The 14168-nt window shown below is 43.0% G+C and overlaps 1 protein-coding gene across 3 annotated transcripts in view; it reads right to left on the minus strand.

The window, feature by feature from the left end:
- Positions 1-1211: 1211 nt before the first annotated feature.
- The window catches only part of HSD17B3 (hydroxysteroid 17-beta dehydrogenase 3), a 47839-nt gene continuing 34882 nt past the window's right edge, over positions 1212-14168 (minus strand). Inside the window, exons 6-12 of one of the 3 annotated variants that reach the window (XR_002148163.3) lie at positions 14054-14089; positions 10924-10958; positions 9541-9622; positions 8824-8889; positions 5392-5541; positions 1951-2042; positions 1212-1465 (exon numbers count right to left, since the gene is read on the minus strand). Coding sequence is in view for 2 of the 3 variants with exons in the window: in XM_003995460.6 (XP_003995509.1) it covers positions 1367-1465; positions 5392-5541; positions 8824-8889; positions 9541-9622; positions 10924-10958; positions 14054-14089 (468 nt within the window). In the remaining variant the exon portion in view is untranslated. Of the gene's footprint in view, positions 1466-1950; positions 2043-5391; positions 5542-6127; positions 6288-8823; positions 8890-9540; positions 9623-10923; positions 10959-14053; positions 14090-14168 lie in introns of those variants that run through there. The other 2 variants (XM_003995460.6, XM_023242249.2) reach the window with 2 other exon arrangements.

A 14168-nucleotide genomic window follows, 5' to 3' on the forward strand; every position in this document is an offset into this window, starting at 1 on the left:
ATTAAAGTAGACATCCACACCTCAGAATGAATAACTTTTCCCAGTCTTTTCCCCAGAGCAGGCTTAATAAAAGCTATGATATTACAGCCCATGATTTCCAACCTTACCAAGGTTTTAAATGTTCTATCTACCCTGTGCTTCCCCCAGAATATCAAAATATCCCATAAATTCCAACCAAATCTCCCAGACTCCTTTTATAAATAGAGCAGCAGTACATAAATTCTTTTTTCACACTACTAATGCCAATGATGGTCTCAGAAAAGATGAGTGCCACCAAGCGTCAGCAGCACCTAGAGCACGGTGATGTCATGGGAGAAACACTCTTGACCAAGGCCAGCCAAAACAGGGTTGCCTGCTGCTGTGCTCCTCCTCCAACTCCCTCAAGAGCTGACGGCTAATAGTTCCCCAAAACACCATCCCCATGTGTTGACAAGTAAAGCCCTCAGCCCAGCACCCTTAAAGCTAGAGACTTACAAAAATTTCATTTCTGCAGGTATCAACTCCTGCATTAGAGTAATGGTTTTTAAACTATTTTTATCAATATATGCTTTTCTGTTTTATTTTTGTGAGCACAGCCTGACATAGAACCCCAAATATAAATAAAATAAATAAAGCTGGTTATGCATTAGTTGAAATGGAAGGGTCCCAGAAACTGGCCTGATGCAGCTGTTGCCTGCACAACCTTCCCCTAGAGTTTTCTGGGTCTCTAAAGAGCTCAGGTTGAGTGCTCTAGGACTAGAGCAGTCTTGGTAAAGTTAAGTAACTTCAGACGTTCTTTTTTTTCCCTAAGTTTATTTAATTTGAGAGAGACAGAGAGAGTATGAGCAGAGGAGGGACAGAGAGAGAGGGAGAGAATCCAAGCAGACTCCACATGGTCAGTGCACAGAAGCTGACTTGGGGCTCAAACTCATAAAACTAAGAGATCATGACCTGAGCAGAAATCAAGAGTGGGACGTTTAACTGCCTGAGCCACCAAGGTGTCCCCTTCAGACTTTCTTTAACATAGCTATAAAGTAGCTTATAGGTATAATTGTTCTGAATATGCCAAGTATCAAAGGCTTTCTTCTCACCACATTTATGTTATAATCCCATGTAGAAATTCCTCTAGTTTCTCCTATAGACACTCCCATCTTCTCACACAGAAAGCCACAAAACCCCATTGCACAACACATTTTTACACTACAGCTTTCCCAAAGATCTCCAGACTCAAGTAAAATGGAAAAAAAAAGTTGTATTTTCAGTACTGTATTTGTGACACAGCATCTCCAGCTTCAGAAGAGTGGCAGGTGCTGGTCTGCTCATAAGTTTTCTACAGCCAACACGGAACTTGGAAAACAATGCTGGATGGAGCATCAGCCCACTTGGACTATATGGTGTTGGTATTGTGCTTGAGGTAGTCCATGTATTTCTTCTGGAATGTGCTGCTGTACAAAACCCAGGATGGGATCAGGTTCAGGAAGCTCCGCTTAAATAGACAAAAACACGAGTGTTTGGGGGGAAAAAAGAAGAGCAAACAAGTTACAACTAAACATCTCAATTTATAGTCATTATCTTTAAAAATATTTTTCTTTTTTTTAAGTTTATTTATTTTGAGAGACAGACAGAAAGCATGAGCAGGGAAGGGGTAGAGAGAGGGAGAGAGAGGATCCCAAGCAGGATCCAAGCAATCAGCATGGAGCCCAACACAGCACTCAAACTCACAAATCATGAGATCATGATCTGAGCCAAAATCAAGAGTCAGACACTTAACCAATTGGGCCACCCAGGCGCCCCTAAAAATATCTTTCTGACTACTGAACTTAAGTCTCAAAATCTTTTAAGCATTTGCTAAAATTTAAAAATTTTGTAGCACTTTCTCAGCAAGCAAGATTTTCTCAGAAACCAAAACAGTCACTTGTACAATCAGCCCAGAAGAAATTCTAAATTAAGAGAACTCTGTTCAGAACTCACCCCACACCCCTTCCTCCTTCTCTTAGTAAGCACTTCCTCTTCCTGGTGCCCAATCTCCCCAGTGTCTTCAGGTTCTTTTTACCAAGGTTCTACTAAAATGAGATTCCAGAAAACAGTCAGAAATGCTCTTATTACCTTACACAATGCCTGAGGCATAATAGGTGCTAAGCAAATACACAAATGCATAGATGAATTCACGAACAAAAGTCTGACACAGCAAGGTATAAATTACTAACACAGAGAATTTTCTTGGAAAAGGAGGAGGGTGCTTCAAGCCAAGGCATGAATGCTTAGTTGGCTGCATGTCAGGCATAGGCACAAGCATTGGAAGGCTTCTTGCCCTCAAATCATACCCATGTCCTATAAAACTGGTCCAGACCCCCAGAAGAAATCATTTTGTCTACATTGTAATCTTGGGCATCCAACATTCCTGCTCCCCACTGAACAACAGGCTTTCAACCAGAGGAAGATGTGAGCTTTTCAGGGAGTGTTCATATTCTTCAGACAGCTCAGATTCTCAGACCATTGCATTAATTGAGATATTTCTAAGTAGGGGACCAAGACAGCTTCTGGGAACCAAAGTAGAACTCTTCTTCCACCAACCAAGTCAATGAGTGAATGCAACTTCTTCCTCAAGGACTTCATTTTTCTCCCCTTTAGAGCTTTTTAATCTTACAGCAAAATCAAGCCCTTTCATTAGCTCTGCCTTAAACTAAATGTTTTGGCTTAGTGAAGTCATCCATAAAGAAAATAAATGATTCCAGGCCCCTAGAAAATGTTCTAAAATGTCCCTTCTTCCATCTCCATTGCTGTCTACCCCATACCAACCTAGAAGGATGGTATAGATGAAACCAGGAAAAGCATGACATTGAGCTAAAGTGGACTTAAACCCTAGCTTCACCATTACCAGTCAAGTGGCCTTGGGCATCTGATCTAGCTCTGAACTTCAGTTTCTTCAACTGTAAAACAAGATCCAAATGACCTACCTTACTAAATGATTAGGAGGATTAAGTGAGGTAACCTCAAATACCACACAGACTCTACCTTAGAGATTCCATTCTAATGTCAGTTCCTGCCCTAAAACTCCTTGGGAGTAAAGAGCATGTTGTCTTTGCCTTGCCTTTTTGTAATGGAATGGTTTTTTGTTTACCAGTCAATTCTACTTGATTACTCATAACTTTAGATTCAACAATCTTTCTAAGTCCCGGCAAACACTAAATTGGCTTTAATGATTTGTGTGTTCTCCTTTGCTTTCTCTTTTGCTTTGACAGGCACAAGGACTCTTTTGCCTAGTCTGTACTTGGCATTTGTTTGCCAGAAGAGATCTGATCTGTTACATAAGAAATCAAAAGAGAGGAGCTCCTGTGTGGCTTAGTCAGGTAAACATCCAACTCTTGATGTCAGCTCAGGTCATGATCTCAGTTTGTGAGATCAAGCCCTTCATTGAGCTCTATGCTGAGAGTGCAGAGCCTGCTTGAGATTCTCTCTCTACCTCTCTCTCTCTCTCTCTCTCTCTCTCTCTCTATCTCAAAACAAACAAACAAGCAAACATTACCAAAAAAAGAAATCAAAAAAGAAAAGCCAAACATTTTTTTCAACTTTTGACATCTAGAATTGCATTATGTAGCAAAACAACATCCCTGCAAGACAGGCTATTGGCTCAAGAAAACATTTTCTAAATGCTGATGGATTCCATTAAAGACATCAACATCCCAGAGGATGTGTGTCCTTTGATATGTGTGTCCTCTGGGCTTAGGCTTGGTAGAGGGCTGGGGAACCAGGGGATTCAGATAAAGAATATGAAACTGTGTTAAATAAGTAAGGGTGGCACTGAAGGCAAAGGGGGAGATATGGAACATTATCTCAGCATGGTGAGGGAGGTGCTGACATTCGTTTATCCAGCATGAGTCAAGTCCATGTTGATGGTGATGTGGAAGTGAGAGCCAGAGCATGTTTATGAACCAAAGCTGCAGAAGGACTGCAGGGCTATGGCTGGATGAGGGAAGTAGCAGAGATTCAGAGGTCTGCAGTTACCAGCTGGCAGTTCACTGGCCAAGCCAAATGGACAGAAAGGGTCATCAAGCACCAGGTAGATGTGGGACATCAGCCACACACACTTAAGGACCAGCAGGAAATAGTGGAGATTTTACTTCCCAATATCATCTCAGTGAGAGAGTCAGGAGAAAGGGATGCTCCCAGAAAGACTGAAAACTTTAAATAATAGACAAAAGCACATTTTCTAAATATGTAGTTTAGATTACCAGATCAAACTAAATTTAAACTCATTGTACATTTGTTTATCCACCACACAGCAAGTGGTAATCTGGAGAAAGACCAGATCAACAATAGGCAAAATAAATATCTAACGGTCTTTCTGCATGTCCACTTTGTAAAAGTGTATGTTAAATTGGTGATTCTGCACACTGTTGGGGTTCTACAGTAAAAGTAGCAAGTAGTTCTCTAAGTCAATTCAGTATCTCTTGTAGAGTCTCTGTAAGTCCCAAGAGGTAATTGAATGCTTTGGGAAGATTTAGTGTATTCACCCATGAATCCTTCTAGCACCTGAGAGAGAAAGAGACAGTGGGGAGAAACCGAATTCCCATGGTAGAAAAGCACGTGAGGCAGAGGAGAAATATGAGAAATATGTCTCATTTCAACATGAGACAGTTGAAATATGAAGGGAAAGTAAAGATCTGTCTAAAATGTGTTGGTGATACCGGCAACAGAACTGCCCTGACACTGTGTGTGTTTTTTTTCAGTATCAGCATGCAACAGTCAAATCTACCTGTGTTTCATGTTTGTGGTTGCTTCTAAAAGCAGCCTAGGGACAGTAGGAACTCCTCATACCGTATGCCACTGAATTTTATTCCCACATTTGGTGGAGTCCATGCTGTGCAAGAGCCAGCTTGTACTTGCCCAAAAGAGCCAATCATGCACACTCCTAAATTCAAGTGCCATGACAACACAATGGTAGCTATAAACTCAGCCATGGGGGAGTTCTTAAACCATGGAAATCAGCAAACACTATAAATCAAAGGTTTTGGGGTTTTTTTTCCTGGAAAGCCAGTTAGCTAAACATTTCCTAACACAGGGGGCCAGAGAAGACATTAGCAACCCCTTTCACCCCCACCCAGGGAAGCTCCCTGTGTCTTGGTCTGCCCTTCCCAAGCACTCAGGAAGCCACCTTACTTTTTGAGGAAAGAAGTGAGGCAGCCAAGGGTGATATTTGCCAATTTTGGGATTATCTATGGTCTGAGCACCCAGGCCTCCAGCTTCTCCTCTTTGCCACATATGCTCTTTAACTGGCTATATTACTACTTAGTAGCATACCCTCTGGCAGCACTAGAGGAAACGGTTGACTGTTCCAATAGCAAGGAAGAGCTCTGCTGGGGTTGCCTACACACCTGCCTCTCTTGCTTTGAGAAAGAATTTATCAGTTACCAAGATTTCGTGGATGAGGCAACCACAGGTTTCGTCTCCAATCATGACATAATTCAGTGATTCTTTAACAAACTCATCAGCAGTCTTGGTTACCATGTTGGTGTTTAGATACTTTGTCATTGGGGTCGAAACAGCATAGGGAGTCAGCACCTACAATGGGAAATAAAGGCCATAACACAGGAGCAATCTGCCCACACCTGAGCAATTAACACTTATTTTAACCACCTCTTCATTTTCCAATTCTGTTCTTCCTATAAAAAGTCTCGGGATCTTAACTGATAATGGAGCACTGACAAGGCATAAACTGGCACAGAGCTGTGAATCAGAAAGGCTGGTTTCTGATTTAACTTTATCACTAACTCAAGCTGAGGCCTTAGCCACAACCATGTCAGGTGGTTCAAATGTACATGGGGTGACTGAGGACATGAGTTATCTCTTAGACACGGTGACCAGATTTTGACAATAAAAATATAGGACACTCAGTAAAATTTGAAATCCAGACAAACAAGGAAAAAGATTAAAGTATAATATGTCCCAAGTATTACATGACCTACACCTATACCAAAAAAGAAATTACTATTATCTGAAATTCACACTAAACTGGATGTCCTATATTTTATCTGGCAACATTATCTGAGAAGTTTATTTCTAACACATACAGCCAAAGCTGGAGCAATGCAAAGCTGTCTGGATTCACACTTTCACACTTCAGTTAGGAGCCAGGAGTGGCACATACCTGATGATCTTTCCTATTGTGGTAAGAAAAATAAACAATCACACATTGTGCCTTGCAAATTCAACAGCATGTTTCCACCTGTGATCTCACCACACTGTGTCCTAGCATGAGATTTCATAATGGGGTTTCTTACTTTATTCCCAGACAGAGACCTCGGCATCTTTAGAAAGAAAAAAAAAGATCCATGCTTGTTTTCTTGGTTTTATTTTTTCTCACATCACATTTTCTTCACGTTGATGAGGGAGCATAAGGCATGTTGAGGGCAAAATACAAGCTAGTGTATGCATGTGCGCACACACACACACACACACACACACACACAAACACACCCTGTGGGATATGTGTGATATTCCTCAGGGATGCCAGGCTACCCAAGAACAAAGGAAAGGAAAGAAAATAAATGGTTAACTGTAGAGATCACAGTTGTACAGGGCATGGGTCTCCATCAGTTTATAAATATCTTAGTAAAGTACAAGAAAAAGGCAATCTTATCAATAGCCTAATCTCCAGAAACCCATAGACTCAGTTTCCTGGAGCCCCAACATCATGCCTCCATAGTGATGTGGGGAACAAAGGCAAGAAGGAAATGGCAGGTAAAATTAAATTTCCTTATAACCTGCAGCCAATTGACAAATACTTGAGACAAATACAGAGTATAACATTTCTCCAGAAACTCCCAACTGTCCTATGCTAATGCCTTACTACAGGAAAACAACCTTAATTTGACAATAGCCAGGACTCCAGTATCTTTGAGTCCTCTTTAGCATATCAAAGTCCCTCTGGAGGCCTCCTTTTTGACTTTACCTCCCTCAACTCCATAGTATATAACCAGCCACTCTTCACAACCTCAGTGCAGCTCTTCCTGCCCATGGGTCCTGTCCCCATGCTTTAATAAAATCACCTTTTTGCACCAAAGATGTCTTCAAGAATTTTTTCTTGGCCATCGGCTCCAAAACCCCCCCCAACCCAAAACTTAATCAATATCACACTTGAAATTGTGTTGTTTCATAACTGAATCTAATTATAAGTCGATCAATCCAATTGAATTGGTTCTCATGGAAATTAACAGTTATTAATTTGTATAACAGTTTTCTTCTAAAGATCTCAAAGTGTTACTCTTAGAGAAATATAAGAAGGGTGCATTCTTAAACCCAGTTTCCAGATAGAGAAATAACTGGGTTTGAGAACGCATGCTTCTTATATTTTTTGACCCAGAGCCCTTAATTATCAAAGCAAGATCTTCAAGAACTCCTCCCACTTTTTCTCTGGCATGTCAACTGACAATATCCAAGATGGCAGCTGCTCCATCTGCCTGGGTCCCTGCATGGCTACAATGAGTTAATCCTCTCTGCCAGCTTATAGTGAATGAGAAATAAATCTTTGCAGTTTGAGGCCAATGAGATTTTACGAGTTATTTTTTACTGCAGGAAACTTAGCCTATATGGGGCAGCACTGTTGCAAAAAGAATCTATCTTCAGCTGGGAGTTGGAGAATGGATAGGAGGGGGAAGTATCTCATAGGTGACAGTTGAGACCATCAGGGCAGAGAACAGAACTGTGGTCTAGTGACAGGGTTGTTATAATCATTCACCATGAAAGACAGTGCTATTTGCAAAGTTCCTACCATTAACTCATATCTGCCTATTGAATATGGCATATTGATATGCCTTTATCTTATAAGTGATTAATTTATAGGAACAGCCATCTGAGATGTTCTCACCTGAGTATTTTAATTGAAAATCAGTATGTACAGCAATGATTTTACAGATTTAACTGTGAGTGTACCTTTTCATTTCTAATAGTATGTCTTAAAGCTTCTTCCCAAACAATAACAAAAAACCTCTGTAAACTGTTTATTCCAAGTTCCAGAAAGCAGTTAACTCTATTTTGCTGAGCCAAGCACATATATGTCACTGACACCTCAAGAATCATACTGCACACTCTGCTGATGGCTGTGACAACCCTCCTCTGTTTAAGGTTGGCACAAGATCATCTCCACGATGGTTCTGCTGTTGTAGGTGAAAGAGGAAGCCAAGCACTTCTACTATAACCGCTCAAGAACCAGGGTGGGGATCTTTGTGGCCCATCACAGATGAACAGCTCCCAGAGTACCCGCCACCTCTGCTACTCCCTTACCGCCACTACTCACCCCAACCGTTGCTACCCCCCCCCCACTGCCACTAGCCACCCTCCGACCGTGGCTACCCCCCACCACTACCCCCCCCACTGCCACTACCCACTCTCCGACCGCCACTACACCCCTCGACGGCCACTACCCCCCAACAAATACTACCCCCTTCACAAATGCTACTCACCGCCCAACCGCCACTACCCCCCAACCACCGCCTCTTTTCAATACAGATCTCTTGCCCGGTTTTCTTTTGCTTCTTCTCCACAATTCCTCCTGCCTAAACCTATCTCCTGCACCTGAGTCAGAGAGTAAAGGCTGGTCAGACAAGACCAAGACACTATCATGATGCAGTGCTCACTCACCCTGCCCCATTTCCTCCTCCAGCACCTAGAGCAACTATGGTGGCAGCTGCCACTGCGAGGGTCACAGGAACTCACGTGGTGTCATCCAGACCCTCCCACCTGGCCATGCATGTGCCACCTGCCCTGCAGGAAGCAGTACCCCAGCTCCATGGGAATCCACACTTCCTAGCCCCAGTCCCACAGACTCAGAGCTGTTGACCTCACCTGGATAATGATTCCTTTCCTTTTATATTCCGCTTGCAGGGCTTTGGAAAACGTACACACAAAAGCCTGGAGCAAAAAGGAGAAAACACTTAAGGGGAGAGCTTGCTTTGTCCTCAGAGCCAACTTAGTCAGACCTTAAAGGGACTGCAGGGAGCTGACCTGCTTTACCTTAAAATGCAGCAGTTTGTCTAATGGGAGTTAGGACTTCTTGGCCTGGGAAGAACTCCCTCAATGAGCAGGAACATATATTTTGGGATTAATACATGCCTAGGGCCACTGCATATGGATGACCTTACCCAGAGAAGGCTCTCCCTTGTCTCAGTGCCAGGGAACACCCCCTCCTCTGAGGGTTTGGTTTTATGACTAGGGCATGGGCCACCTGGCTAGGCCTCCAGGACAGAAGAAAGACACAGTGCTACTTGCTGGAAGCAAAGGAGCAGGGCTATCAAGCAAGAGGCTGAGTGGGGCCTGGAGTCCCATGGGGACTGCGCTTGTCCAGCTGTGCTGCCTCAGGGCTTCATCAACCCATGGGCATCTGCTGACATGGTTCCCAGATGTCTGCTGATGAGCCCTGTACACAGAAGCCCCCTGTACATTTGCTCTCCAGGCAAATCTGTCCATCAGCTTGCCAGATGATCCAAAGTCCAAAGGAAAATGCCAGCTAGGAGAAACAAGAGCAGAAGGAGAAGAAAACTTGGACTGCATGCTGCTGCTCACCTTGGAAGCCGAATACGTGGAGTAGAGTGGCCAGGGAAAGAGGGCCACCCCGGAAGAAATGTTCAAGATGAGACCTTTCCGCCTAAAAATCAAAGAAGTAAAGTTCTGAATGTTTTGCTGCCTGGTCACACACAGCTTGAGAAGAAAGAAAACAAAGGGGCTCCTGTGACCACTGGAAAAGTCCACCCTCTCTAGGCTGCTGTGTGCACTAAGTGTTCTCCCCAGAACCATAAGTGGCCCTTTCCTATGGTGTAGACCCCAACACCATACAGTGATGTTACCCAACAGTCGTGACATCAAGGGCTCGTGACTCAAAACAGTGGCTCTGCTATGACAAACATCCCCCATCAAAATGCAGAGAACCAACTCCACTCAGACAAGACTCAGCAGAAAGGGGTCCTTCTTTCTCAAATGTGACCACATAAGTTCAAGGCCCCTGTCTGATTCATAGAGATGACCCAGGATAGGACAGATGTCAAATGCGGAATCCTTTCTTGGGTGGAATTTGACAGTCCATCATCTGTTCACACAGGAACCCATGCACAAGTCTCCAGGGTCCTTACTTAATCCTTTTGAAATTCAGTAACTTTAATCCTTCCCAGTTAGATGGATTCAATTCAGAAAAAAACAAGAAACTGCAAATTAGAATACAAGGCTAAGCCCCTTCTTCTAGGGAAGATAAAACTATCAACCATTTGTGTCTAATGAATACCACCTGAGAAAAGCCAGTTCCCAAAGGGGTGTTGTAATAGGGTAATAAAACTATGGACTAAGTAGAGACACCGACAGGTGGTGATTTTTACTACAAAATTTGAGAAATAACAAAAGATAGCTTTGATCTCAGGCCAACCTCTGAAGTTTCTTTTATGTTCAACATGAGTTAATCTTTTTTTAAATTTTTTTCAACATTTATTTATTTTTGAGAGACAGAATGTGAGCGGGGGAGGGGCAGAGAGAAAGGGAGAACACAGAATCCAAAGCAGGCTGTCAGCACAGAGCCCATCGTGGGGCTTGAACTCACAAACCATGAGATCATGACCTGAGCCGAAGTTGGAAGCTCAACCGACTGAGCCACCCAGGCACCCCGAGTTAATCTTTTTAATACAATGTGTGGTGAAACCACTGTTCTCTTCCTCCCTCCAGTAGATGCCACATTTGACCTTCAAATAGGCTTATCTGTTTGCAAAGCTGGCCTGGCACAGAATGCTACATTTCCTGCTGCAATCACCATGTCCTTTCATCACAGTTTTTCCGTTGGTTAAAGCTGCAGCCAGATGAACCCTATCCCCCCACCCTCCCTACCCCATCCCTAGTCCCCAGGCCAGTTAACTGTCAGGCCAGGGAGGCCATGTTGTTCTGCGCTTTTTCAAAAAAAGACTTTACCTTGATTCCATGCGTTTCAGAATTAGCTGTGTCATCTGTAAGAGGAAGGGTAGAATTAAGCCCTCTAACAAAGGAAGTTAGTAGCCAGTGGGTGGGGGCTTAGGGAAGCAGGTGCCAGAGGAAGTAGGAGAAAAGAGCTTTATCTCTCAGGTGGCCTTGAAAATCTGCTGACACTCGTTGGAGATGATTCTGGCAACACTAGAGTATGAATAAAACCCACAAGAGGCAACCTAGACTAACGGCAAACTGTTAGAGGCTTCTGGTTTCTTTCCCATAAAGCTAGTCTTCCTGAAAAATGAGGGCAGTGAAAAATTATGGAAATTGGCTTCCAGCCATGGGATCAACACTGAAGTTCCCCAGATACTTTTCATTCTGGGAGACAGGCATAAGTAGGTTGGGCCATCACAAACTTCACCCATGAGTTAGAAGTAGGAAGGACGTCAGGAAATCTAACAAGTGTCCGTGAACGTCTCACATAAAAGGAATGAGATAGAGAAGTACATCTCTTCAATCCCACAGCAGCCAAGTAAGCAGCTCACAGGCGGACTGTGAAATAGCTCCATATACAGATCATGTCTATCTGTCCATTGGAATTACAGCAGTGTGAAGGAATCTGTTCCCTGTCCCAACTTGCCTGGCCCTGGAAGGGGTTTTTCCTACCAGTTCTGCAGCTTAAATGCCCCAATAAAAGAGCTTTTCACATCATAATTATAAGGCACTCATTTTAAGAGTTAAGGAAGAGGCAGAGGCACCTGGGTGGCTCAGTTGAGTAGGTATCTAACTCTTTATTTCAGTTCAGGTCATAATCTCGTCATTGTGAGAGCAAGCCCTGTGTCCAGCTTTCCACTGGTCATGGAGCCTACTTAAGATTCTCTCCCTCTCCCTCTGCTTCTCTCTCTCTCTCTCAGGAAAGAAAGAAAGAAAGAAAGAAAGAAAGAAAGAAAGAAAGAAAGAAAGAAAGAAAAGGGAGGGAGGGAGGGGCAAACCCACAGACTGAAATGTTCCCAAAAGTACAACTGAGTGGAATCAAGCATGTCTCTAGAAGAGGCTTGAGAAGAGAGGATCCAAACAGAAGGGGAGGGGCAGAGAAATAAAGGAGACTGAAGACCAGAAGACAAATTTTGCCTATTTTTCCGTGTTGTCTGGGGCCCTACAGGAGCTTCTCAGTATAGGCTCTATGCCTGCCATCATCCCTATATCATAGGTAAGGACTTTAATCCCAACCCTGAGGGCCTCCAGATAATGTTTTCACTGCTCTGGGGCAGCAGTGGGGGTGGAGTGGCAGTAGACTACTTCCTGAAAGACTGGGTTTTGAGGGAGACAGGAGAAGCATGAAGACTAGATGATGCCCTCATCTTCCCCTTGGCTCTCTCTCCCCTCCCCCTAAAGGGCACTATGGGAGCGTGTTGGACAGCACCAGCATTTCTTCAAAGCCTCCCTACTGAAATCACTAGCCTTATTCGATGAATGATCCCAACAGAGAGATAACATTAGACTTTCTGCGTCTCTCTCTGTCTCAAAGCTCCTGATATTTACTCTCTTACCCCACCTTCCCCTTGCCTTCAGATTCATTCCCACATCCCTTCCCTTGACAGAGAATGCTACTATTTCCAGGTGGCTCCTTTGGGATAACTAAGTGATGCTAGTCATGCTTCCAACCAGTGTGACCAACTGAGGCATGGTGTTCTCAGAAAGCTAATCTGCAATTTGCTATTTAAGGAAGTTAGTGTCTACCAATATATAAAAAAAAATGTTTTAGCAAATCAAAGCATTTGTCTGCTAAAGGAGCCAGAAGGTTGTCAGATATATTTGGGAAACCCTGTGACCAAATGGACCAAGACTGCAAGATCAACGTGTAAAATAACATGAAAGATTTTAGTGGTAAGGCTGCAGACAACAGTTGGACATTATAAAACTTACAATTACATCAGCTGGGGTTTTAAAACAACTATTGATTGCTCGGCTTACAAAGAATGTATGTACCAATAAAAACTGAGCACAACTACAAAACTTTTTACAGAAGAACCACCAATGGTGAACATAACTTTTGTCCATTTTTCATTGGTTTGCTCAGCCTCCATCTCCCTCCTTATATTGATAGCAACTTATTTTTCTTTGGGAAAGCAACCCTTCTCTGCCAGGCCATGCTATAAAAATGAGACTGGGCCCTCCTGTCCCTAATGGGGCTCCCCATGCCATGAAACCACGGATCATACTGATTCACTGCTACAGTTCTGCTGGACCTTCAAGAGCAGTCAGAAGGACTGTAATGTGCAGTTGTGAATGTTGTGTACTGGGCAAGGTGCCCAGCTGTGGGGGTGACTGTCAGCTGAAAGCCCAGGGTTCACTCACAAGCCATTCGGAGGAAAGGGAAAAATTGTGTTCACACAAAAGCATCATCTGTCATGCTTAAGCAACACCTTTTCCCAAATCATCTGCTCTGAGGGGGTGCCTTTTTCTTATTCACACAAAGGCACAATATAGGACAGCTTTGTTATAGTCATGCCTGCAAATGCTTATGCAGTTGACTCTAATCAAAGAAAATGAGTGCTGAATGGCACCTGACACATCCCTTAGTCCAACATTCTTTCAAGAACAGATGAAGAATCTGAAGTTCAAGGGAGTTAAACCACATGGCCAACACTGTCCAACTAACTAGTAGCTGAGATGGGATCAGAATACAAGAAATCTTGAATTTCAATTCAACAAATATTTGTTGAATGTCAAAAGTCCAGAAAAATCCAAGCCAGGCCTGCTGTCATTTTTTAAACCAAGTGAGCTTTCCTCCATTAACAAAGACGAAAATTAGAGGAAGGCACCATTTTTTTTCAAGCTACTCTGGAATCCTGAGAAACTTTCAATGTCTAATATGTTGAAGCCTAATATTTCCTGACATGTGACAAAACTTGATGAAAAATGAGATTCAGACACTCTGGAGAATAAATTCATTACTGTATTTTCCTGATGAAAAGAGAATCAGACAATTAAAAAAAACACTGCCTGGTCTCTCAGTCAAGTGCAGTTCAGCTTCACAGAATTCTGCTTCTGCAGAAAAAAGCAATTCTCCTGAGTTGCCAGATTCCAACAGCTACTACATTTTAAGCATTTAGCACAGATATTGACTACATACCTTCACTACTGAGGTGATGTTACAGTGGATGAGACTCTGTAATAAATAATCACAACCATGAATTAGCTGGATGATTTGAGAAAATCTCTTGAGAGGCAGTCAGTGCTAAAGAACC

Source organism: Felis catus, chromosome D4 (genome assembly GCF_018350175.1).
Source record: "Felis catus isolate Fca126 chromosome D4, F.catus_Fca126_mat1.0, whole genome shotgun sequence".
NCBI lineage: Eukaryota > Metazoa > Chordata > Mammalia > Carnivora > Felidae > Felis > Felis catus.